Source organism: Furipterus horrens, unplaced genomic scaffold (genome assembly GCF_987537825.1).
Source record: "Furipterus horrens unplaced genomic scaffold, mFurHor1.1.pri manual_scaffold_13, whole genome shotgun sequence".
Classification (NCBI taxonomy): Eukaryota; Metazoa; Chordata; class Mammalia; order Chiroptera; family Furipteridae; genus Furipterus; species Furipterus horrens.
The window spans coordinates 20,356,147-20,380,197 of NW_028327183.1; the positions used below are offsets into that span (position 1 = coordinate 20,356,147).

Below are 24,051 nucleotides of genomic sequence, written 5' to 3' on the forward strand. Positions count from 1 at the left end.
CCAAAAGATAAAGATAGAGAGAAAGTCCTAAAAGCAGCAAGAGAAAGCAGAGTTACCTACAAAGAAGTTCCCATAAGACTGTCAGATGATTTCTCAAAAGATACTTGGCAGGCTAGAAAGGACTGGCAAGAAGTAGTCAAAGTGATGAAAAGCAAGGACCTACAATCAAGGTTACTCTTTCCAGCAAAGCTATCATTTAGAATGGAAGGGCAGATGAAGTGCTTCCCAGACAAGGTAAAGCTAAAGGAGTTCATCATCACCAAGCCATCATTATATGAAATGTTAAAGGAACTTGTTTAAGAAAAAGCAGATCAAAACTATAAACATTAAAATGGCAACAAATGCAGAACTATCAACAACTGAATCTAAAAAACAAACTAAGCAAACAAGCAGAACAGGAACAGAAGCATAGGTATGGGGATCATTTGGAGGGTTATCAGCTGGGAGGGGGAAGAGGAAGAAAGGAGGAAGAGGTGCAGGGATTAAGAAGAATAATTGGTTGGTACAAAACAGACAGGGGGAATGTTAAGAATAGTATAGGAAAGGGTGAAGCCGAAGAACTTACATGCATGAACCATGGACATGAACTAAGTGGGGGGGATTGCTGGAGAGAATGGGGTACTGGGCAGAGGGGGGCAAAGGGGGAAACATTGGGACAACTGTAATAGCAAAATCAAGAAAATATATAAACTTTTAAAGTGTGGTGCTAAAAATACAAGGGGGGACTCCAAAAAAACGGAATTTATTTATAAAAATTGTGCATTCATTCTTACATGTTAAAACTTCAGTCACCTTCAAAGTACCCTCCATTTGATGCAATACACTGATGGAGACATTTTTTCTACTGCTTAAAACAGTTTTTGAACTTGTCTGTTTTGATGACTTTTAGTACTTCTGCCATTTTTCATTTCATTTCACCTCTTCCACATCAGAAGGACTTTTTTCATTTTGGGAAACACAGAAAAGTCACTTGGGGGCAGACTGGGTGAATAGGGAGGGTGGGGCATGGGGGCCATGCTCTTTTTGGTCAAAAGCTGCGGAACACTAAACATGGCGTGGGGTGTGCTCATAAAACACCCATCATGAGCCCTGGCTGCTGTGACTCAATGGATTGAGCGTCGGCCTGTGAGCCAAGTGTCACTGGTTCAAATCCCAGTCAGGGTACATTACTAGGTTGCACATCGGGTCCCCAGTTGGGGGCATGTGAGAGGCAACCACACAGTGAATTTTCTCTCCCTTTCTCCTTTCCCCTCTCTCTAAAAAAATAAACAAACAAAAAAACACCCATCATGAAAAGGGCAAATGCGTTGAGCCTTCAAAAAAAATTAACTGAAGCAGAAGGCAGCCTCTCACAATAACGCCAGCGGGTACACTAATACAGATGGGTTCCTAGAACACTCACCTCGTGGGGAAAGCCTGTACTACAACAGGCCTGCCTTTCGGAAGATAATTACGAGTTTCTGGGGTCCCCCCCTCATAATGTGAGACAGGGCCACTGCATATAGGGTGGTCAGAGATGTCTTCACTAAGGAAGTGACACTTCAGATGACTCATGAACAATGAAAACTCAGCAACCATGAAAACAGCGGGGGAAGAGCATATAGGCAGAGTAGGGGAATGAACCAAGGTACTGGAGCAGGGAAGGCCAGAGGGGAGATGGGCTGTATCACTGGAGCAGCAGGCAGGCCAGGGCCAGTCCACCTGCAAGATGAGTTGGGATGGTGCATGCAGAATTCAGTAAATGTTATCCAAATGGTGGCATCCCGTGGCAGGGTAAGTAAGCCCAGCTTGAGCTCTGGACACGTTCCCTAGGACCCAACTCCCCAGAGCCTGGCTTTCCAGCCTCTCTTGCTGTTGGGACAATCAGGTGCCTCATCCCCAGGATCACAAAAGGACACAGCTGTAACCTCTCGGAGGGGCACACCACCAGGGCACCATCAGTCTGGCAGACACTGCCGGCCACCTGTGTCCAGGACACCACCAAGGCTGATGCCTGCCCTGCCCTGCATCTCTGTCCACCTCACTCTTGCCTCCAGGAAACTTCTTGCTATGTCTTACTCCTTCTTCAAGACATGAAGTAGGGTGGAACCCCTCTAGGAAGGATCCTGTGTCCCTCCGCAGGCACCTGCTCCCTGTTGCCCCCACCTGTAAGTGCTAACATCTTGTTATTATCCACTTCATGCCCCTGAACCTGGACACTCAGGATAGGAGGGGCTATTTCCCTTAGCACGGAGCTCCCTCAACCCCATGAGGACCAGGCCTGGCCCAGGAAGGGTGGGCTCAGGCAGAAACCCTCTTTGCAGAAGGTGGCATCCCATCCTCCCTGGGAGCAATGTGGCTTCGCCTGAGGAAGCCAGGAATGCACTTTGGGGTGCGCTAACCCCAGGGGGAGGAGGCAGAGGAGAACCCTCAGCCAGGCTGGGTAGGCACTCAGACATGCAGCAGCTGGGTCTTGGGCGCTGGTGGTCAGGAGTCTGGGAGAACCTCAGCCATCTGACAGGTATTCAGGTCTCCTCATTGGCTCTACTGGCTGCCTCAGGGACTGTGGGTATGTTCTGGGTATCCCCAAACCCCGACTCTGGGAGAAGATGCTACTGGTGGCTGTGAATGGTGGAGATATGATTGATGGGTTCCCAATGACTACATTCATTGTCAGTACTGACTCTAAGTCAGAGGCAGGGCTCTTCTGCATACTTTAATCATCTCTTTTAACCCTATGAAACATTATAATTACCTCCATTTTACAGATGAAGAAACTGAGGCACAGAACAGTTACTTAACTTACCAGGGCCACAGTCAGGGGGCAGCAGAGGCAGATCTGGGCTGAGTGACAACATGGAGCTGGGTGGTTCCTGGTGTAATGCTTAGGTTCATGGAAGCCAGGAGTGGAAATTTCACAGGCCTTCTTCTCCCTCCCTGTTCCCCACCTCCAAAACACACACACACACACAGACACACACACACACACACTCTCCAGCCCCAAGTACAGAGCCTCATACACAGCAGTCACTTGGAAAACACTAGTTCCCTTCATGTCCAGAACCATCTCAAATGTGAGCCAAGTTTATTTCTGGGGTATTCTGTTTGCTTGTCCCAAGAAGCCCCTGTGGCCAATGGATACAGGACCAATGTGTATGTGCCGACTGTGGTCTGTACCCACAAACCCTGCCCAGTCCTCCTCAGAACCCCCTGGAGGGGCAGTGACATGGGCCCACTGGCCAGGGTTCTGTCCCCACATCTCCAGCTTCAACCGAGCACTGGGGGCAGTGCCTCCTCCCTTTCCAGACATCCTCATGCTCAGATCCTTGGTGGAACCTTGGGACCAGCAGCCCTCATTTCTCTAATACTCCCAGGGACAACTGAGTGGCCAGAATCTGGGTTTAAGTTCTCAGTGTTTGGACAGAAGTGAACAAGTGTGGGCAAGCCCCAATTCCAGAGCCATTCCAAGGGAAGCATGACAGTGTGGCTCCTGCCCCGTCTACGTTGAGAGCCCGAGGCTCAGAGGACAGGGTCTCAGCCCTATGCCTGACACTCGCTGCCAGAACAAAGGAGTAAAAACCCACCTGTAGGTGGCCACTGCCAGTAGCTCCTGTAACAAGCCACGCCTGGCCTTGGCAATGGCAATAGCAGATGCCTTTGTGTCCAGGGTCCTGCTCTGGGCCTGAAGCAGGCCCCTTCCCCCACCCCTGCTAGGACATCCCAGGCACTGTTGTAAAAGGCTGGGCAGAGGAGAAGTGAAACGGGGAGGGCCCTCCTGCATCCGCAGCCCCAGCATACTATGGCGGGACTGGGGCCACAGCACCAAGGAGCCTGTGCGGGTGGAGTCAGGGTGCAGCCCCACACCCTCCAGTCCATTCAAACTGCTGGCAGACCCAGACCCATGTGCTTGACACACTGCTGCTCTTTCCCAGTCCCTGGGGCCCTGATGGGAGGACTCACAAGTCTCTTAGCAAAGGGCTCAGCCTGAGGCTCACCTTTATTTACTTCAGAAGCAGCACCAGGCCCAGAGTTAGGTAACCACCCACAGCTCCAGATTTGTTGTCATGGAAGGCAGAGGGAGAAGACACAGCCCAGAGGGGACAGTAGGAATTTCACTCCCTAGGAGGCCGTGGCTTCTCCACCTTGACACCTAAAGCCCCAGAGTTCTGCCCACTCCAGTCATAAATGAGAACTCTCAGCAGCTCTTAAAGCAGCACCTCTGCAGCCGAAATGGAGGGGGATACGAAGGCACAAAAGGTGAGGTTCTCTAGCTAAAACAGTAAATAAATAAGTGAAAAGCACAACACCCCTGATTTCTGGGATGCTCAGTGGAGATGGGTTGGGAGAAGGAGCCCTGCCCCTCACCCTCTGCAGTCCTTCCCCGCCAGCCAGTTCCTCGCCCCACTCCGCACCTAGAGACGGGAGGGAGTTAAGGCAGCAAGACAGAGGTGGAGACAGGGCCCTCTCCAGGGCTGAGGGATCACTTGCTTGAAATACCACCTGGTAGCCCCTTATTTGGGGGCCCTAAAGACCAAGAGGAGGAGGAGCTGGCCCCCCAACCTCCAAGTCTGACTGCAACACTGTCCCTTCAACTCTCCAAGAAACCTTCTGGGTACACGCCTGGCTGATTCTGGCTATGGGCCCCTAGAGGGGCTGGGGTGGAGTTCTCCAGGCCCAGGAGAAAAGGGTGGTGGGTCCCAGAAGGTGCCACAGAGGCCAGAGGGACCCCACCAAGTTGGCAGCCCCAGCAGAGCATGGCAGCACCCCAAAGACCAGAGTGCCCTCCAAGAGGGGGTGTGGCATATGTGGGGCAGAGCAGACTACTTCTGGATACAGCCCTGTGCCTCGGTCTCCCCAGCTGTACCATCAGTATGACCGGCAGAAAGAGAAGCTGTCTCAGGGGCTTTCCTGCTCAGGAAGCCCTAGTGGCACTGCCCTTACTTCAGGCCCTCTCCCAGACTTAGCGGGCAGGTGCCAACCCACAGTGCTCACACACCTGCTCAGCACAAACAGCCAAGGCCAGAGGCATCAGGTCTCCTCCCTGGAGTGGAGCTGAGGGTGACGATCCCGCCTCCACCCGGTTCCCACTGGGCTCTTCCCCTGCCCAGGGCAAGTGGGCAGGTGCTGCCGGTGCCAGGAGGGCATGTCGGCAGCTCCTCCCAGGCCTCCCTTCCCTGCAGGCTCCACCTGTGCCCAACCCCACTCCTGTTCCTCGTGCACCCAGCACACGTCTGCTCTTCTAGGTCTGCCATCCCCGCCATCCCTCAGCCCGCAACGTTAGTTCTCCACTCCGAAAACTAAATGGGCAGAGAAGGAGTGTCCCGAAGCCCAGGGAGATGAAGAACATCTCCCAGCCTGGCTGAACTCTGCAGGGAAACTGGGAGAGTACCTCCCAGCCTAGACCCTTTCTCACATAGGGGTGTGGGAAAGGAAACTCCATGTTCTCAAGACGAATGAGGGAGCCCCAATCTCCAGTCTGGGACCTGAGACCCCAACATCTCTCCCAGGCTCTAACCCTCCCACTCTCCCCACCCACCCCCAAGTCTTCAGCAAATCTCAGCTTCTCCGACTCCCTCAAACGGCCTGGGCTCTGCCTAGCGTAGCAGCAATAAAGGGATGGGAGCCTGGGCTGCCGACACCTGAAAAGCAGCCCGCCCCTGCCCTGGCCCCATGGCCGTACTCGACCCGCAGAGGCTGGGACCCCGGGATCGCGGTGCGCCCCCAACTCCCGCCGCCAGGATCTGGCTTTTACCGCCACTTTTGCAACCAGGGTAGGTACAGGCTGTGTCCCCAGTCCTGGAATCTAGCGTGGGGCGGGCCGGAGTGAATCATTAACCGGCCTCAGACTGGCGCTCCCGCCACGCCAGCTCCGTGGACGCCAGGCACTCGCTCGCCCAGCCCTTAACCCCTAACCTGGGGGCGGGGCGCAGCTCCCACTCCAAAACACACAGATGGATCAACAGACAAACCACCACCCCACTTCCTGGAAATTCACGGTCTGAAGGACCTAGGACCCCTCCTAGTAGCCGAGGAAACTGAGGCTAGGGCTTGAGGGCCCAAGGTCACCGAGAAGGCGGCGGCTGGCAGGGGGAGAGCGGGCCTCTGGCCAGCAACTTTCCCGGATCCAGGAACTTTCTGCCGGCCAGTAGACCCTGAGTCCAGGGCCCTTCCAACCGCCTCTGGGTCGCGCAGGCTCTGGGATCCTCAGCAGTCCTCGCCTCCCGGTGCTCCGGGCCAGGGCGGGAGGCGGCTCCAGGACCTCGGACCCCAGCCGGGCAGTGTCGCCCACCCCCACGGAGGCTTCAGCGGCAGGCCATTCCCAGGACCCGCAGGTCCGGCAGGAAATGCCACTGGCTTAACTCTTTCCCGGCTGGGCCTGCCCCTGGTGCGGGCAGGGCAGTAGCCTCGAAGCCGGTACGCGGACCCGGCTAGACTCCCAGACCCGCGTACCCCACCGCGCCCACCGCACTCACCAGGTAGTTCATCGTGTCCTGCCGGCTGGCTTGCCGCCCTGGCTCCCCGCAGGGGCGCACTCCGCGCTGCCGGCTCTCGAGATTCCAAACGCGCTGCGCTGCAGCGCCGCAGCTGACTGTCCGCCTTCTCAGCCAACACCACAGCCGCTGCTGCTGCCACTGCCGCCGCCACCCAGAGCGCGTCCCACCTCGCTCCGCCCACAGCGGGCCTGGCCAGCCCAGCCTGGCTCCCGGCATGCCCGGCTGCGCGCTCCCATTGGTCGCTGTGGCTCCCCATGCAAATGAACCGCCAGCCCGTAGGGCGCGGGCACGCCAGCGGCTGGCTGCGGAGTACGCGGGCACGCGCACCCTGGTGGGACCATCCCCCTACTTCCTACCAGCACTAAGTTCGAGGCACCTTCCGAATACCAGGCTTCAATCCTAGTACGCGGGACATCTCCTTTTCTTCAAACACACTTCTCCAACCTCTACCATCGGAAAGAATGCGCCCCTCCTCAAAGGCCTAAGCAAACGCCCCCTCTTCTGGGCAGACTACCGGGGTTGCCCTCCTCCTCCGTGCGCCGCTGCAGCCCTTGAGGCACCAACTTTCCTCTTCTTATGCCTTCCTCACCCACCAACCCTGGTCAAGGCCCCAAAGACACAAACTTACACCTTGGAAGGCCGCCTGAAGGACACAACCCTACACCCTCTATCCCTAATATATAATTAATAATAACAATCACCACACGGACTCAGGTCAGGCCCAAGGAAATGAGGACTCAAGGTAGGGAGGTTGCAGGCTTGGGCGGGTCCAGTAGGAACCCAAGGGGCGCAGAGCTGGGGCTCATCCTGTTCTGCCAGACAAGGCTCCAGTCCATCGATGGACAGGGGTTCGCCATCTCTCACCTTCTCCACTTAACTGAATCTAACCTCCCTGAATTGTACCCCCACGGTCTGGGTTCTGTCCTAGGAGATCTGACCCCATCCCAATCCCTCTGCCAGCCCTGTCCAGGACTAGCAACACCAACACCTCATTTGTTTCAGCAACAGGGTGGTGGGTCTGCAGGGAATGAAAGGAAAAGAAGCATCACCACCACTACTGGGAAACTGAGTGGAAAGTGCCTTGGTTCTCATGAGCCCCAACTCCCTAGACTGCAGGTCAGTGACTGTCACCCCACACAGAAGAACCAGGATGTGCACATCCTGGAGCTCAATCTAGGCTTGCAGAGTGGTCTGTGGAAAGATCTAGGATGGAACTTGTTCCAGAACCGGTCAGTTTGGTGCCTTATCTCCAGATCCCTGGACAGTCAACATCCTGGGCCACTTGCTGAGCCACCATCAGGCCGCTCTCAATGCCAGGGAAGCAGTGGGGCAGAGTCAGTGTTAGCCTATAAAATACATAAAAACCCAGTGGATCCATGGCTGTCCCTCCACCTGACACACACACCTGATACCCAGGCCAGATGTACCACCTTGGGCAGGCCCTCACCTATCTGTATGAAGGGGCTGGGCTAAGGCAGCCCAAGTCTGGCTGGTCATAGGTGCCCTGGAGAGCTTGTTAAAAAACACCTTGCTAGGATCCCCCTCCAGAAAAACCATGTGGGAACCTGGACATCCACATTTCCTCAGAGTTTCTCAGGGAACCACTAGACAGAAGTCACAGCACAAGGAGTGGGTAAGGAGCAGTGGGATTAGGACGCGATGGGACCCAGAGTCCTCAAGGAACAGAAAAACTAGCTGCCACCCTATGCCCTCCCCAAGACTGGACCCTTTGTCACCCTCAAAACAGTCTACTGCTCCACAAAGGAAGCCAGCTCTCAGAGAAACACTGTGTAGGGCATCCCCTCCTGCTTGTTCCCAACAGCTGTGCCCCAAAGTCAGGCAGGAAGCTGTGGGCCCCCCTAAACCCTGACCCCATCCTCAGGCTGGCTGGCACCCAGGTTCCAAAGGAGCAGATCCGAACTAGCTGGACCATGCGTGAGCACCTCTCTGTCTGTGCTGGGGGCTGCATGGAGGCCTTAGGTCTTTCCCAGGTCACCACCCCTATGAGGTGAGGGGTAGGGAGCAGGCTGCAAAGCCAGGCAGTGTTCTCCAGTCAGGGGCTCCAGGCAGGAGGTCTCTGCAGGGATGGGCAGGGACATAAACGTCCTGGCCCTCAACTCTGTCCTAGCTGGCCTAGGGAGGGAGGACGTGTCCAGCTGGGAACAAGGCAATGGGAGAAAAAGACCCTTCAGTCTCTGGAGCTGGATGAAAGCAGCACTGGGGGTGGGGCTGCTGGTGTGGGGGGGGGGAGCGGCGGCGGGAGGCTGGGCTGGGGGGCAGGCCGAGGGAAGGAACCCAGCTCAGGCTCAGGCATTTCAAAAATTTGCTCCTTTTCTACTCAAACTCCCTCCCCCCAGCCTGTGCCTCCCAGAATGGCATTTCCGCTTTGGAATCCAGGCCCTAGGATCTGTGCCCCACTGTGCTGGAAGTGGGGAAAGAGGAATGCCCCTTCCCAGGCCTACTGGGGGAGGGGCATGGAGGATGGGACCCACTGGGCAGGCTATGGCTGGTGTGTATGGCATATGAGGGAGCAGACTGCCAAGGAGCTCAACTGTGACAACCTTCAGGACAGCCTCCGTGCGGTCAGGGCCAAAGCTCTAAGATCACCTGGTCATTTCACACCCACAGCAGGGTTGCAAAACAGGCTTCACAACTAGCCCCATTTTCCAGATGAAGAGGTTAAGACCCAGTTCATGGCCCCTTTGCCCCATCCCACCAACTCCCAGCCACAGAGGGGACAGGGCTGCTAGCCAGACTGCAGGCCCCCCTGACTGCACTGCACACCTTCAGGGCAGGGCAGAAAGGGATTCACGGTGCAGAGGCACCCAGGCTCAGAAAGCCAAGGACTCTGCAGCGCTTGAAGTCCGAAAAGGGCAGGCAACTGAGAACTGGGGCCCAGCACTACCCGTCCCCCAACACATACACACATGGGTGCAGGGGAATGTGTGGACAGGGAGGAGAGCTGTCAGTCTGAGGAGGAGGGGTGTGGAGAGGTGTTGCTGGGTGGAGCACTGCCCAGACACCAGCACTCTCCCAGGCGGTTGTCAGGCACCGGGGAACAGCCTGGCACCTGCAGCCAGGCTGAAGATGAGCTCATAGGCTGGAGGGGTGTGTCACCAATCCCTCCTCTTGGGGCCTGGAGTAGAGCTATCTGTACAGGAAACATGGAGGGCCCAGCACAGGGGGACCCTGGTTCTCATCTGTCCATTAAAGTGTCCACTGGGGAGAGAGTTGCTGTTGATTCCAGGCCCTCAGTGGGAACACAAGCTTGGGAACCAGCTCCCACTCTCTGGGCTTTCTAGGTCTTATTCTTCAGGTCAGACCCACTGCACAATGAACAATTCTTGCTTGAGGCCCTGCAATGTCTGTTGCAGCTTTTTTAACTGTAAACAAAGGGGGTGGGCTTTACCTAAATGTTCAACTGTAAGAGACTGGTGAGGCAACCCTGGCCTCTTCAAAGGAATATTGTGCAGCTATTAGGATGGCTACTTTCAAAGACCAAAATCATGCAGGACAATGCTTGTGACCATGGGAAGTGAAAAGAGCGGGCTCCAATGGCTTGCACAGTGACTGCAGGCAGCCCTTTCCCTTCTTAAAGCCTTGGTTTTCCCAGTAGCACATGAGGGTGGCTGGATGGGTCAGCGGATGGCCGGCTCTGGGAGTAACAGCAGGAAAGGATTTCCTGAGACCGGAGGTGAGTGTTGCCAGCCCCAGGAACAGGAAGAAATGTACTATCCGAAGGGCCACAGAGTGTTGAAGCCTTCCCCCTGGGCTGGCCACTCACTTTGGCAAACTCAAATCCAGCCTTCGAGCTGGAGCCAGCTCTTCATGGGTGAGGGTGCAGGGACCCCTGTTGGTGGTCTGGACAAGAGATGAACCCAGCTGCATTAAGAACTGCTAACACAGATCTGACCTGTGTGGTTCAATTGGTCGGGCATCATTCTACAAAGTGAAAAGCTACGGGTTCAATTCCCGGTCAGGGCACATGCCCGGGTTGTAGATTGGGTTGTGAGTTTGGTCCCTGGTTGGGGCCGTACCAGAGGCTACTGATCGATGTTTTTTCTCTCACATCAATGTTTCACTCCCTCTTTCTCCCTACCTTCTCCTTTCTCTAAAAATAAATATATAAAAATTTTTAAAAATCCCATTAACACAGGCTGGACATAGTCCTTGCTGCCACCCTGGGGAACAGGACAGAACTACCACAAGGGGCAGAGCCTTGCCCAACTCACACTGCCAGAAAGTGGCAGAGCTACAATCATAACCCAGCTACCCAGATATGTCCCAATGGAAAAGCACGCAGATGACCCCAGACAGAGCAGAGAATGCACTCTAGGGGGGTGTTAGAGCTGTCAGCCATAAGGAGCTTTCCTATAGTCCCCTGCTCTTAGAGGGTACAGTGACCAACTGAGCCGTTCATTTGCCATTACAGTGGTGACTCTGTGGGAGGTGGACAGACCCCACAGCTGGAGCCAGATCCCGCCCCAGTGACCTCCTCCTGAGGCAGAGGGGCTCTAGTCCTCAGCCTGTTATTCCTTCAGCATCCCCCAGGCCAGTCCCCAGAGACTTGGATGCACAGGCAGGGTGAGGACCAAAGGCGTGGGGGTAAAGCGACCAGGCACAGGGATGTAGCTGGGGGAGGGGAACTGGGTTTAGGCAGAGGGCAGGCTGGCCTCCCAGATCCAGGCCTGGATCCCAGCAAGTCCAGTGTCCCACACCTTCCTGCGCCCTCCCTACCCACTCTGGCTCTTTCAAGGAACTGGAATGAGGAGCATTTTCTCCTAATTCTTTTAATTGCTTTCCTAATTTGAAAATTAAAGAGCAGCAGAGGCACCGGTAGGGAGGCGCCTGCTTCAGAAAGGGGCTCTGCTCACACCAGGCCCAAGGCTGGAGTGCGGTGGGCAGGCTGGGCACTGGAGCACTGTCCAGGGGTTCTTCGCCTCAATCAGGGTGCTGACCCCAGTATTCTCCATCCCCCTTTCTCTTCTGTAGCCCCTTCTTCCACCCTCCAGGTGGGGTACTGCCCTGCATGCTGTCAAGTAGGCAGGAGCCCCAAGTGTGCCATGAGAAAGCTGGGGCCTAGGTGCAGTGCCCCCTCTGGCACTGGGCACCATTCCTGGCACCCCCACCCTGCACCCTCAACACTGGAGAGAGAACTGGGCTTGGCAGAAGAAATGAGGGTAGGGAAGAGAGGGGCTCAGTCCTGGCTGGAGGACAGGACAGTGGGAGTAGGAGAGGCACAGACACTAGTCCCTGTCCTCAGAGAGAAAGCTTAGCTGCTGGTGGCTGCCCAGCTTAGGCTGACAGCCGGGGCAGGCAGGGACAAGGGTGTGGTCAAGAAGCTGGCCCCAGCCAGCCATCTGCTCTTTCCTCTCCCCATAGCAACCAGCCCCAGCACATCAGGGCAGTCAGAGGGGGTGACTTCCCATGCCATCTGCTGTGTCCTCCCCGCCCCAGCCTGCTTCCATAGGAGCACAGGTGCCATACCCACGGAGACCCACAGAGACTCACAGAGACCCACAGACATGTACAGAGGGGCAGAACAGTGCTGCCGGCCACTCAGCTGGGACAGGTGGGCCAGGGGGCCAGTGGGCCAGTGGTGCTGCAGGAGGGGACTCTGGGGGCAGTGGGGTGAGCAAACAGGGAGTAGTGGATAGAGAGCTAAGGCAGCCACTGGGGAGGCGCTGTTTTTTCTCCCTCCTCAGGCCACACTGTGGAGCATCCCACCTGAGCCTGCTCCCATCTACAGAGAAATGCTCCCTTTGGCCCCAGGAGAAATCATTCATGGTTCCAGCAAGCGTGGGACCCTCAGCCCCTCCCTGCAGCTTTCAGAGCCTCGCTGTGTGCATCTGCTAAGTGTGACCACCAGCAGCAGCCCTGCCCGTCACCCGGTCACCAGACTAAAGGCACATGCAGGCTGCACAGTGCACAGCAGCACCCTGGTCCCCAGCGTCACACGCCAGCCCCACCCTCCCAGGAACCAGGGGGCAGCGGTGTGCTCCACTGGGCCCTCCCTGCTCTCTGGGCGCTGCTCAGGTGCCCTGAGCTTCCCCAGCCTCTGAATCACAAGAGGAACAAAACCTCAAGTGAGGCTCTGGGTAAAGGAGCCCTGCTGCCTCCAGACCCACCAGCCAATGCAGGGGCCGCTGGGCAGGGCCTCCCCTGCGGGCATGTGGGGGGTGAGGAGTGGCTAGCTGTGGGCTCTATCACATGATTACAGTGTGCTGGTCATTCCTCTAGTGCCTGCTCACTGCTAGATACTGCTGCCTGGAAACACGTCCAGGTTTCTAGGAACTGACACTCCAGGGTGTGTGGTGGTGGGGTAGACACACGTGAATATACCTGTAGTGGTCAAGGATCTGAGGGTGAGCAGGGCAGAGGGATGGCAGCGAGGGCTATTTTATACAAGGGGCCTGTGGGGGGCTCTCTGAGGAGGTGGCATTTGAGCAGATGTGTGAATCTTTTGCTAAGGCTTATGCAGAAAATGTAACAGCAGAGATCTGTAAAGATAGCACAGGCATGCCAACTCCCTCAGTGTGAAGAGCAGAGCTGGAGGTGTCAGGGAAGACTCAGGGAGCAGCTCCCAGGCAACCCACCTCCCCCAACCTAGGCTTCTTGAGAGGTGGGATCTCCACGGGGCTGGAGTCTCCCAGAGTTGAAGCAGGTGAAGCCAGGGGTATCCACCTAGCGGGGTGTTCTGGCAGAGGGAGCCCAGGAATCCGGAGGGATGTGGTCAGTGCCCAGGACAGCCTCCACCCTCTCCTGCCCCCTGCTCTTCTAGAAGCCTTTCCCCACCAGGACCGCTGGAGTGGGAAGGGGCCTTGGAGAAACACAGGTGACTCAGAAACCTAAGGTGCTTCTCCCCATTGGTCACCTGGGAAGAGGTAGTGCAAACCCTAGGTACCTGGAGAGAGCTGTGAACAGAGAGGTGCGGGGTAACACCCCTTTCTGGACAAGCATGTAACAGGGCACCCGGGATTTGGTGGCACCGACCAAGCCCTGGGCATGTCTCAAGGCACACATAATTGGATATCAGGTTTTATAAAATACTGACAACACCAGTGTTCCAGGACTTAAAAATACACAGCATATAAAAACTGGAGACAGATCTAGCCATCAGCAAAAGAATGAATAAATACATAAATTCATATGCATAAGTGGAACAGGACTGGGATAGGTGGGTCAGGGAGCCAGCAATGAGAAAAGAACTGATACACACCACGTGGATGAAAATCTCAAAAGCATTATGCTGAATGAAAGAAGCCAGACCCCAAAGAGTATATACTAGATGCTTTCACTTATACAAAGTTCACAGCTGGTAAATCTAAGCCATGGTAGGAGAAATCAGAATGTTGGCCACCTTTCAGGGGTTGGGGGACACCTAACTATCAAGGGGTACTTGCAAACTTTCTGAGATGGAGACATTCATTATCTTGAGTTGACTGATGATTACATGGGGTCTACATTAGTCAAAACTCATCCAACTGTATACCTAACATCTGCCCATTTCACCGCATGGAAAATCTGCCTTGATAGAGTCTTAACTAGTAAAAATAAAACAGCACAGAGGGAAAAGTACATGGCATTAGGAATACCAAAAATAGGTATCACAATCCTACACCCACCATGTTACCCTTTTTACCCTGGCTGCCAGGGAGCTTGGAATTAAGTCTATATGCCTATCTTCTCCATACACCACATCGTTCTGGATCTCTTGATGATCTCAGACTGTGTCTTTCACTATAAGCTCCTTCAAATCCTTCTTGGAACTTGGAGGGATTGAAATAATATAAAATGACTGAAAAGCTCTCTTAGCCTCTAAACTCCCTTAAAGAAGGAAGGAATTAACCTTAGAGCCAAAGCTTGTGACCATCTCTCCCGCCAGAGTGGGTGTCCATAACCACCTCTCCTGGGTTCGCCAACATGTCCCCAGCTCTTTTTCCTTTTCTTGAAGACACTGACCAGCAGACAGTGACTAAGAGTAAGGCAAGAAACGATAGGTGTGAAGAGGATGCGGTCAAAGCAAGCTGCTGTGATGAAGCCAGGTCAAGGCTGGAGAAGACAATGAGCACAGAGAGAGAAGGGGCAGGTGCAGCGGACCGTAGGGAGCACAAACTCATGCCTGGTGGTAGGAAGTGGGGTCAGTAGGTGCCACTGTCACAACCTTGTGGCCTACCTGCCTTACCTGCAGGCTTGAGCCCCTCCTTTAAGCACTGGGACCTACCTCAGAGGTGCTCTCCTTCCCGCCAAGGGCCCTGCCCACCCCTTGCTGACCAGGCTGCTGCAGAACACACTGGAGGACAGGCCTGCACTGCCCTAGTGTTTCCCACTGCCTGCAACTCTGCACCCGCTCCTGGAGAACTCAGGGCAGGGCAGCCACCTGGCCTAGGACAGGGTGGACCAGCTGGTAGCCCCACAGAAGGTCACTGTCGGTGGGGTGAGATCAAGGATCTGCCCATTCAAGGCTTATCCAATGCTCAAGAGGAAGAGGTCCTGCAGGCAAGCTGGGGCACAGGAGGGAGTCATCCCATCACTAAGGCATTGGTGGGAACCACACTGCCCATAAAGAAAGGAGCACTGGAGGCAGACTGCAGACTCCACGGAGAATCGTTGCGCTAGAGCCAGGAGTGGGTCTTGGCCACTGTACCAGCCAACGGTGGCAGGATAAAGATGATAACCTCAACAACGGTAGCTGCTATGACTGGTCTCTTAGTAAGAGCCTTCTGTAACACTTGCCAAGTTTCCACAAAGCCCCAAGAGCTCAGAGCTGTTCACATCCCCATAATACTGATGAGGAAACAAGCTCAGAAACTCACTCAAGGTATAGATGATCCAGCACCATTCATTCTAGAGCCCTTGCCCTCAAGCCATCAAACATCCTCCCCACCCAGAAGCAGCTGCTCTGAGAACCCCACTCAGCCTCCCCAACAAGGCTTCTGGGATGGCAGCTAAAACGCCAGGCTCTCTGAGCAAAGACACAGCCACCTGTTGGAGGGGGCCCCTCTGTGCTCCCAGAGACACATCCTTGGCGGGCAGTCAAGGCAAGTGGGGGCAGTGAGGCACAGAGAGAGGAGCCAAGCGTCCTGGGTCCTACCCTGAGGAAGCCTGCAGTCTCTTGAGTGAGCCTGACAGAAACCAAATAACCCCAACAATAAACTCACAATCACAGACGGGGCCCCAGCGGACTTCTCAGGGACTATGCCCTCCGCTGGAGCACTGGAGAGTGAGCAAGAGTGACCTGGGGAGCAAGGCAGCAGCGGCAGATCACCTCCTGCACAGGGAGGGCCAAGCAGAGCCAAGGCCAGGCGGGAGGAGGGGATGTGGCAGAAGAGGCATGCCATGTGCTTTGGGGACTGCTGAGGACTTTGGACCTGGACACTGCCTCTTTGCACTGTTCCCTTCGGAGCCCATCCTACTAGGCTCCAGCTGTCCACAGTCTGGCTGCCCCGGCGGGCGCCTCCTCGCTCCCTAGCCAGCTCTCCCATCACAGCCCTGGCTGGCACAGAGCCACGCACAAGGGGCCCCAGGATCACTGGCAGAGGTTCAGCCAGGTGCCACGCCTGGTCCTCTGATCTCCATAGACCACTGCTGGGGCTGCATAGAGCTAGACCCGCCCTGCTGCACAGCCCTGGGAAAGCTGCCTCGTCTCCCAGGGGTGCCGAAGGGGTTACACGACATCAGGCTTGGAAAGCCATAAAAGAGGGCCGGTCTCTCAGCAGACTTGGCCTCTGTGGACAGCGCAACGAGCCACAGCCCCCACAATTAGAGAAGCTGCGCAGGATGACGCTCCCTTTCGGGCTTTGGATCCTGCCAAACTTTGTCCCCACCCTGGCTCTGTCTCTCAGTGGCCATGCAACCCTGGCAAGACACAAGTCCTCCCATAGCCTGTGAAGGCCTGAGCCCAGCACCTGGCATGCAGGACACTCTCCACACATATCAGCACCTTCAGACCCGTCCCTCAGTAAAGGAGCAGGCCAGGCAGCTGCAATGGCTGAGCCCATTTCACAGGCAGGAAACAAGAGGCTGAACAGACAGCAGGGAGCTTGTCTTCCAGCTGGAAGCTGGATTGTTACCTGACAGTGCCAGGGGCAGCCAGCACCTTGTCACGCCTAAACACAGATCATGCCAGCGCCTGCCAGGGGTCTGAGGTGGGTGGCACAGCTGTTTGCCTTTCAAATGCTCTCTGCCAGCCCAGAGGCAAAGCCCGAAGCACCAGACAGCCACGCCCGAGAGGAAGGCAGAGGTCAGAGACCAGCTGGCAAGAGTGCCTCCAGGTGCTGCGTGAGCCCTGCCCTCATTCAGGGCATAGGAAGGAGCACTGCCGGGAGGCAGCAGGATCCTGGGAGCCTGCCTCTTTCTGGGACCCAGACCCTGTGGGCGATACACTACAGAGACATCAGCTGATCCCTGGAGGGGCCTCACCCTCTAACACTCAGGAAGTCACTCCTGGCCCATCCCGATCTCTTCTCTCCCCACCATTACCTCCCATGCCATTCTGAAGCATCTTGTAATTTCTGGGACCAAAGTGCCTGCGTCAGCCCCATCCAGGAAAAAACTGCCCAAATGAACGGGTGTACTTAAAACCCAAACGTGTCCATGACGACCACATGGGAAGTCACTGTTCTGGGTTCCAAGAGCAGAACTTGAGCAGGCAGCTTGGCCTGGAAGCCTTCAAGGGGCCTCACCACTTACCAGCACATGAAAGCAATTTTCTGAACATTTCATGGCTGCTCTAAAATCGAACTTGTCCTCCTAGCCCCACTGGCTAACGCACTGCCCAAGGTCCGAGGTGAGAGCCAGGGTGATATGACAGCCCAGCCACGTAGAGGACAGATGGTGAGACCCCTGCCAACCCACGCAGAACCCCCAAGGGCTCTGGCTGCAGGCAGGAGGGTGGGAAGTGATTTGGAGCTGGCAATGGTGTGGACAGACCAAGCAGACCTTGGCTGCCGGTCTCCACAGCGGGTGTGCACAATGCCTGTCTGCCCAACACCCAGACCCTGGCCCTCCTGCCACCCCTTCCTTGTTACAGATGGGGCCACTGAGGCACACAGCCCCGGAAGGCTGCCCAAAGTCCTGTAAGGCAAGGGGTCTGGCTGCCATCCCAGACTCTGTGTCCAGACCTCTGCTGTGACTGACTGTGGACAACCAAAGCAAATCGAGTGCAGACCTCCCAAACTGAGGCCCATCCAGGCTCTGACGTGGGCTGAGCCGAATTCCCTGTTTACCACGGCCTTGGAGACCCAGGCCCTCAAGTGGTTCACCTCAGCCCTCCGGCCTGTGGCCCAAGGGTCAGGGCAGGGCCCCAGAAAAGACCCCGAGCCTTGCAGGGAAGCAGAGCAACAGAGAAGGGCTTGGCACGCATTTTCTGTCTTCTCTCTTTTTTTCTTTCTAAAGATGAGGCCATTATGCTCTGAACCAGAATAAATTGGGGGAGGGGGTGTTCACATCAGCACTGTCTGGAAGCCCTAATTTTTTCCTCTGTAACTCTGCATTACCACTCTGGAGGCGGACAGGAGCTGGGATCTTTAATTCCATAATAACAATGCTTTGCACTTACACAGCACCTCTCCTCCAGTCAGCTCTATGGTGGTTAATTAGGAGGCCACTTGCCCTGCCAGAGAGCCCCAACTGTCTGCTTCACCTTTAAGGATGGAGACCCCCAGATGAGGAGCAGTCCCAGAAACAAGGCCAGGTAGACAGGCGTTCTGGCCCACTGCCCCATCCTGTCAGGGGGAAAAGCCCTAACTCATCAGAGAAACAATGGCTGGAGGCTACAGATTTCCAGCCTGCAGACAGCACCCCTTCCAGGAAGGACTCTGGGTGTTGGCCCCCACCTCGGTCTGTCCATCTGTAAAGCAGGCTGGGGCCTGCACCTGAGGTCTGCTGACTGCGGGTAGGTAGGATCACTTGCCACCTGCAGGAGGTGGAGCCCAGATGCCTCCAGGTGCCACTGGCCTAAGTGTGGGGCCATGGCCTGGAGGCTGCCCAAGCTTGCCTGCTGGGCCAGGAAGAGGGGGTGTCAGGAAAGAAGAGGAGCTCCCAAAGCTGGGAGAGAAAAAGGAACTGGCCCTGCACCCACAGGGGTTTAGCGGCAGAGGGAAACTTCCCAGGAAAGTGAGTGCATCAGCCGTTCCCAGGACCGGGCACAGAACCTCACACCCAGATAAGCCGTTCTGCAGGGGGAATGGGGGGTCCTGGGGGCCGGGTGTCTCCGGAGAGGTACAGACCCGGAGCCAGGCCTGGCCATCCCGGTGAGGTCCCTGGAGCACAACAGGGGGCGGCGATCTCTGGGAGATGTCACGGACCTTCCCCCAGTCACCCGGCCCAGGGGTCCTGGAGTGGGGCTCCGGGAGCGCGGCAGAGCCCTCTTCTCCCCACTGGGCCCCGCCGTCCTGGTGGAGAATGGGGGCGGGGGCGGTCCTCGAAGACAGCAGGGATTCCTACCTGGCCCAGCTGTCTCAGGATTTCAGGGGGCCAACAAAGACCTCTGCAAGCCCAGCCGTCCGGGGGCTCTCCCCAAAGGATAGCGCGGACTCCGCCGACCCGTCTCTCCAGGGAGAGGATGGAAAGAGAGGCCGGCCTGGGGAGGACGCCCCCAAGCTGCCTCCACACCCCAACCCAAGAAGGCCGGGCTGGGGTGGGGGTGGGGGACAACCCCCAGCCCGGGAACCCCGAGGCATTAGGCCCACAGCGGGCGGCGCGAGGTCACAGGCCCGGCCCAGGGGCGACCGACGGCGGCCAACCCAGGCTCCTGGCCAGCGGTCGGTACTCACCGGCACGGACATCTTGGCCACCGCTCCCGGGGCCAGGCGGGCAACGGCGCCGGCAGGCTGCAAGCTGCTGTCCGCCGCACCGCTCAGAGCACCTGGCGCCGGCTCCCGGCGCTCTCTGGGGTCCCCGCGGGCTCCTGGGCGCTCCCGGGGGCTGGACGGTCCAGCAGCTACGACCCTTGCCGCGCATGCGCCTTCAGCGCAATCCCTCCAGTCTCCGCCGCCGCCGGGGCCGCGTTAAAGGCGAGGACCCCGGACCCCGGCATTTTTATGTCGGCCCAATGAGGCTCGGAGGCTCGGTCTCCAATCCTCTCTCACCCATCAGTGGCCACTTTGAATCGCACCATCCCCTGTTCGCCCACATGGCTCTGAGGATCAGAACCCTCGCCCCTCACGTTGCCCAGCCCGGGGTGCTGGGCGCCTGTTCTGTGGCCTGGTCCCTGTGTCTGAAGGCAATTGCACATCAGCAGAGCAGGTCTCCCAGAAACCCTTCCCACCACCTCAGCTGAAAGCCCAGAGACCCCGGGTAACCTCCATGGGCCTCCCAGGGCTCTTGTGCCTGCTCTGCGCTTCCCCCACTGGCCCTCCTTTGGGATGGGGAGCTCTGGACACCTTCTTCTCCAAGAAGGTTTGGGGGGAGGGACTGCCTTGATCTTTCTCCTGGGAATCCTGGGGAGCGTCCTGACAGTGGCCACCAGCAAGGAGAGGGGTACTAGATGTGCAAGAAAGGGGGGAAAACAGGCCTGCCGCAAGGCCCAGGGCCCAATTCTTGGATCAATGAGCCAGGGTCCTTTCCTGCTCCAACTGGTCAGGGTTGCCCTCACTTTACTCCTTGAGTGGGGTCCCCCAATTGTGGCACCTCAGTTTCCCCTGCCCAGTGCTTGGCCAAGGGTAGCTGGAGGGGGCAGACAGGGCCACAGGGAGCAGAGACGGCTCTAGGCTGACAGCTGCCACCTCTTCAAAGGGTGCTCTGTGTGTGCCTGGCAGGCAGCCCTGCCCGTGACCACCCGCTTGTGTCCAGCTGGCATGGGGGCTCCTAAGCTGCGAACAGCAGCTCAGCCTGGTGCCCCGGCTCCTGGCCACAAGCACCCGCTGTCTCAGAGGCTTCTGAGGCCGCCCTGAGCCCTCCCTCACTGAGTCTTCCTTGCCCCCTTTCTCTCCTATTTTGGCTAAATTCTTATCGCCTACTCTTTCTGTCTCCTCTCCCATCAACCCCATGTCTAGGTGCCAGGAAAGGGAAATACCCGCTGCACACCTCTAGGTATGCAGGGGAGAGGTTCCGGGGGTGGTGGGCAACACCTTGAAACCACTTAGTCCTTTCTTCCAGCAGAACCCCAATGTGCTTACAGCTGCTTCTTCAGAGAGGGCATCATTAACTCTTCCCTTAGCACAGAAAGAAGGATCCCTGGCCAGACACTAGCTTAATCTAAAGCAAAGGACCCAGGGCCTTGGGTGTGGAGTTGGGGACAAGCAGAGGAGTCCTATCAGGGCACTGAGTGCCCTCCCCTGACACTACCAGGTGTCTGTGAAAACAGGGATGCTCCTCTCTCACCACCCCTGTGTCATTCCCTGACCTCATCCCCAGCAGGCAAATGATCCTGGGTGACTCAGTCAGTCCTGCAGACAACAGGCTCTGCGGCCTCAGGACTAGCAGTTCACACCAGAAGCAACAGCTGGGCTGCCTGAGCAGGCTCCAGAACCCTAAGAGAATCCTTGAGGGCTTACTGGGGCCCCAGGGAGACAGGGGTTATTGCTGTTCCTGGCACTGGGAGGGAAGGGAATTGGGATAGAGCTACAGAGTAAATCTGGGCAGAGACAATCTTCATACCTCGGTCCTCTGGGCCTTGTGTCTAGAGGGGCCGAGACCTGGGGTGTGGCTCCTTCTGCTCTGGCTCCCCAATGTAACTGGTGATCTTTCTGGCAGAGGAGCACCTGACCTAGGACAGTCTTTGAAGGCACCTGAAGGCATTGTGTAATCATCCTGCATTAGCACGATGCCTCTGTCACCATGGATGAACCAACATTGATACATCCTTGGAAACTGGTGCCACACTCTGTGCAGATTGCCTTAGCTGCTCCTTACTCTCCTTTTCCTGTTCTAAGACCCCATCCAGGAACCCACATTACATTTAATCATCATGTCTCCTTAGGCTCCTCTGGGCTGTGACCATTTCTCCAACTTCCCTTGTTTTGATGACCTTGAGGAATACTGGTCAGGGACTGTATAGACTGTCCCTCCATTGGGATTTATCTGATGTTTTTCTCATGACTAGGCTGAGAAGATCATGGCTTTTTGAGAAGGTCCCAGAGATAAAATGCCTTTCTCATTACATTATGTCAAGGGTATATACCATCAACAAGATTTACTGCTGTTGATGTTAACCTTGATCACCTGGCTAAAATGATGTTTGTCAGGTTTCTCCAGTATAAAGTGACTCTCCCTCTCCCACTTCATATACTGCACTTTTTGGAAAGATTGGGGCGCTATGTTCCACCTCCTTGATGATGCAGTATCTACATAAATTATTTGGAATTATTCTGTAATGGAAATTGTCTCTTCTTCATCTCATTTATTTATATCAGTGAGAACTCATGGATTCACTTTGTATAATCCATTTACACTTTGGATTATAATCCTATACTACTTTATTTTTCTGCTCAAATTATTCCTGCTTTTGCTATTGAGAGTTCTTTCAGTGGGTAAATAAGATTTTTCAAGAGAATCTAGAAATCCAGATTGTTTTTTCCTTTTAATGATTTTATTTATTTATTTTTAGAGAGAGGGGAGGAGACGGATAAAGAGAGTGAGAGAAACATCATTGTGAGAGAGAAACATCTATTGGTTGCCTCTTACACATGCCCCGACAGGGGACTGAACCAGCAACCCAGGCATGTACCCTGACTGGTAATTGAATCAGCAACCTTTTACTTTGTGGAATGATGCCCAACAAACTGAGCCACACCAGTCAGGGTGAAATCCGGATTATTTTATAAAATCTCTGGATTTTGAAATGTTGACTGAGTAAGCCAAATGAAATGCTTCCACAGAATAACCCCAGGCAGCTCTGAGCTCTGGAGTTGTGACCTGGTTGGAATCTCGCTCTGTTGCTTACAGCTGAATGATTTTGTGTGTGAATTCACCTGCCTGGGGCTCAGTTTCCTCCTCTGTGGAAATGAGAGGATAATACTCTGGGTGGTTGAGGGGATTCTGTTGACTGACTTAGGTAAAGTTTGGGGCAATGGACCTGACACTGAATCTTTGCTTATTAAACACTGCCACATGCATGAGCAAGGCATGATTAAGCAACTCCCTATGGAGGGCAAGAACTAAGTTTGTTTGGGGGAGGCCTAGAAGAACACTTCAGGGCTGGGGGTGACTGATAGGACCCTGTGAGTTCTGAGTGGATGAGAATGAGAACTACATACCCCAACCCTGGTTTTCAACATGAGAGTCAAGCGCTAATTAATTTGTAGTAACATGTTGACAGGTGGGACAGAACATGGAACCAGATATCCTGCTTTACTCTAAAGTGTGAATGACTACCTCTCCCCAGAAAGGCAAGTCAGACTAGCATAAAAAGAGAGGCTGCACTTAGCTGAGTGGGTGGGGAACCCACTGGTTCCCCAGGCTAGACCTTGGGGTTTGATCATGGCACCAGCTCACACTTAACCTTGTGACCTTAAACAAGTCCAGAATCCAATATCCTTGAGGGTAATTTCACAGTCTGGTCTAGGGTGGGCCCTGGGGCTGCTGTACGACACCTCTGTGTCTGTCCTCCACACACAGAACCTTGGGGGCACATGGTTAGGGGAGGGGGTGATGTTCAGGTCATCAGGCTGCTGGATGCAGAGGGAGAACACTGTGCGTCAGACACTGGGGCTTCAGGACCTGGTGGCAGAGGGGAGATGTTATTCGTTTCTCATTGCTGCTGTAACAAATTACTCTAAACGTAGTGGCTTAAAACAATGTGAATTTAGTATCCTACAATTCTGGAGGTCAGAATTCTAAAAAGAATTGCAGGACTGCATTCCTTCTGGAGGCTCCAGGGCAGAACCCTTTGCCTTGCCCTTTTCAGCTTCTAGGGGCTGCCCGCATTCCGTGGCTCATGGCCCCGCATCGCTCCAACCTCTGCTTGCATCATCACATCTCCTCTGACTCTGGTCTTCCTGACTCCCTCTCATAAGCCCTTGTGATGAAATTGGGCCCACTTGGATAATCCAGGAAAGCTCCTCATCTCAAGATTCTTCATTTAATCACAACTGCAAAAGCACTTTTTGCTTTGTAAGGTAGTCTAGTCATAGATTCAGGGGATTCAGATGTGTGTGTGGGGACACCTGGTGCCCCAACTTGCTCCCTCGCTGGGTACCACAGCCCGACCGCCCCATGGCTGAGTTTGGCCAGTGCGGGAATCTTCTCACTCAGTTCAAGCAGCGTCTCTCACAATTCACTGGAATAGCTATAAATGCGTGGCTCCAGCATGTGGTCTGGGAGGACGAGGCAAAAAACCTGAACAGACCTGAACCCTTTGACCCAAAAATTCCAGAAATTTATCCTAAAACATGCACTCCAAGTATCCAAAGACATATGTGCAAGAATAGAACTTGCAGTTTTCCTGCTGACGAGGAAAACATGGGAACAGTTCAAGAAATCGCAGAACATTCACATGACAGAGTCCAATCCTGGGCAGCACCACAAACAACACAAAATGACATGGAAATACTTTTACAATATACTGTTAATTAAGGAAAAATAGTCTTCCCAATAATAAGTGCGCTTGGATCCTATTTTCATAAAAATTCATCTA

General features: G+C 55.2%; 1 protein-coding gene across 2 annotated transcripts in view; it reads right to left on the minus strand.

The window, feature by feature from the left end:
- Positions 1-19,402, minus strand: part of BCAR1 (BCAR1 scaffold protein, Cas family member) — a 37,780-nt gene extending 18,378 nt beyond the window's left edge. The window contains exon 1 of one of the 2 annotated variants that reach the window (XM_090259748.1): positions 19,250-19,402. In XM_090259748.1, coding sequence (XP_090115874.1) covers positions 19,250-19,261 — 12 coding nt within the window. In that variant the 5' untranslated portion in view covers positions 19,262-19,402. Of the gene's footprint in view, positions 1-6,452; positions 6,639-19,249 lie in introns of those variants that run through there. The other variant, XM_090259747.1, reaches the window with a different exon arrangement.
- Between the last annotated feature and the right edge of the window lie 4,649 nt (positions 19,403-24,051).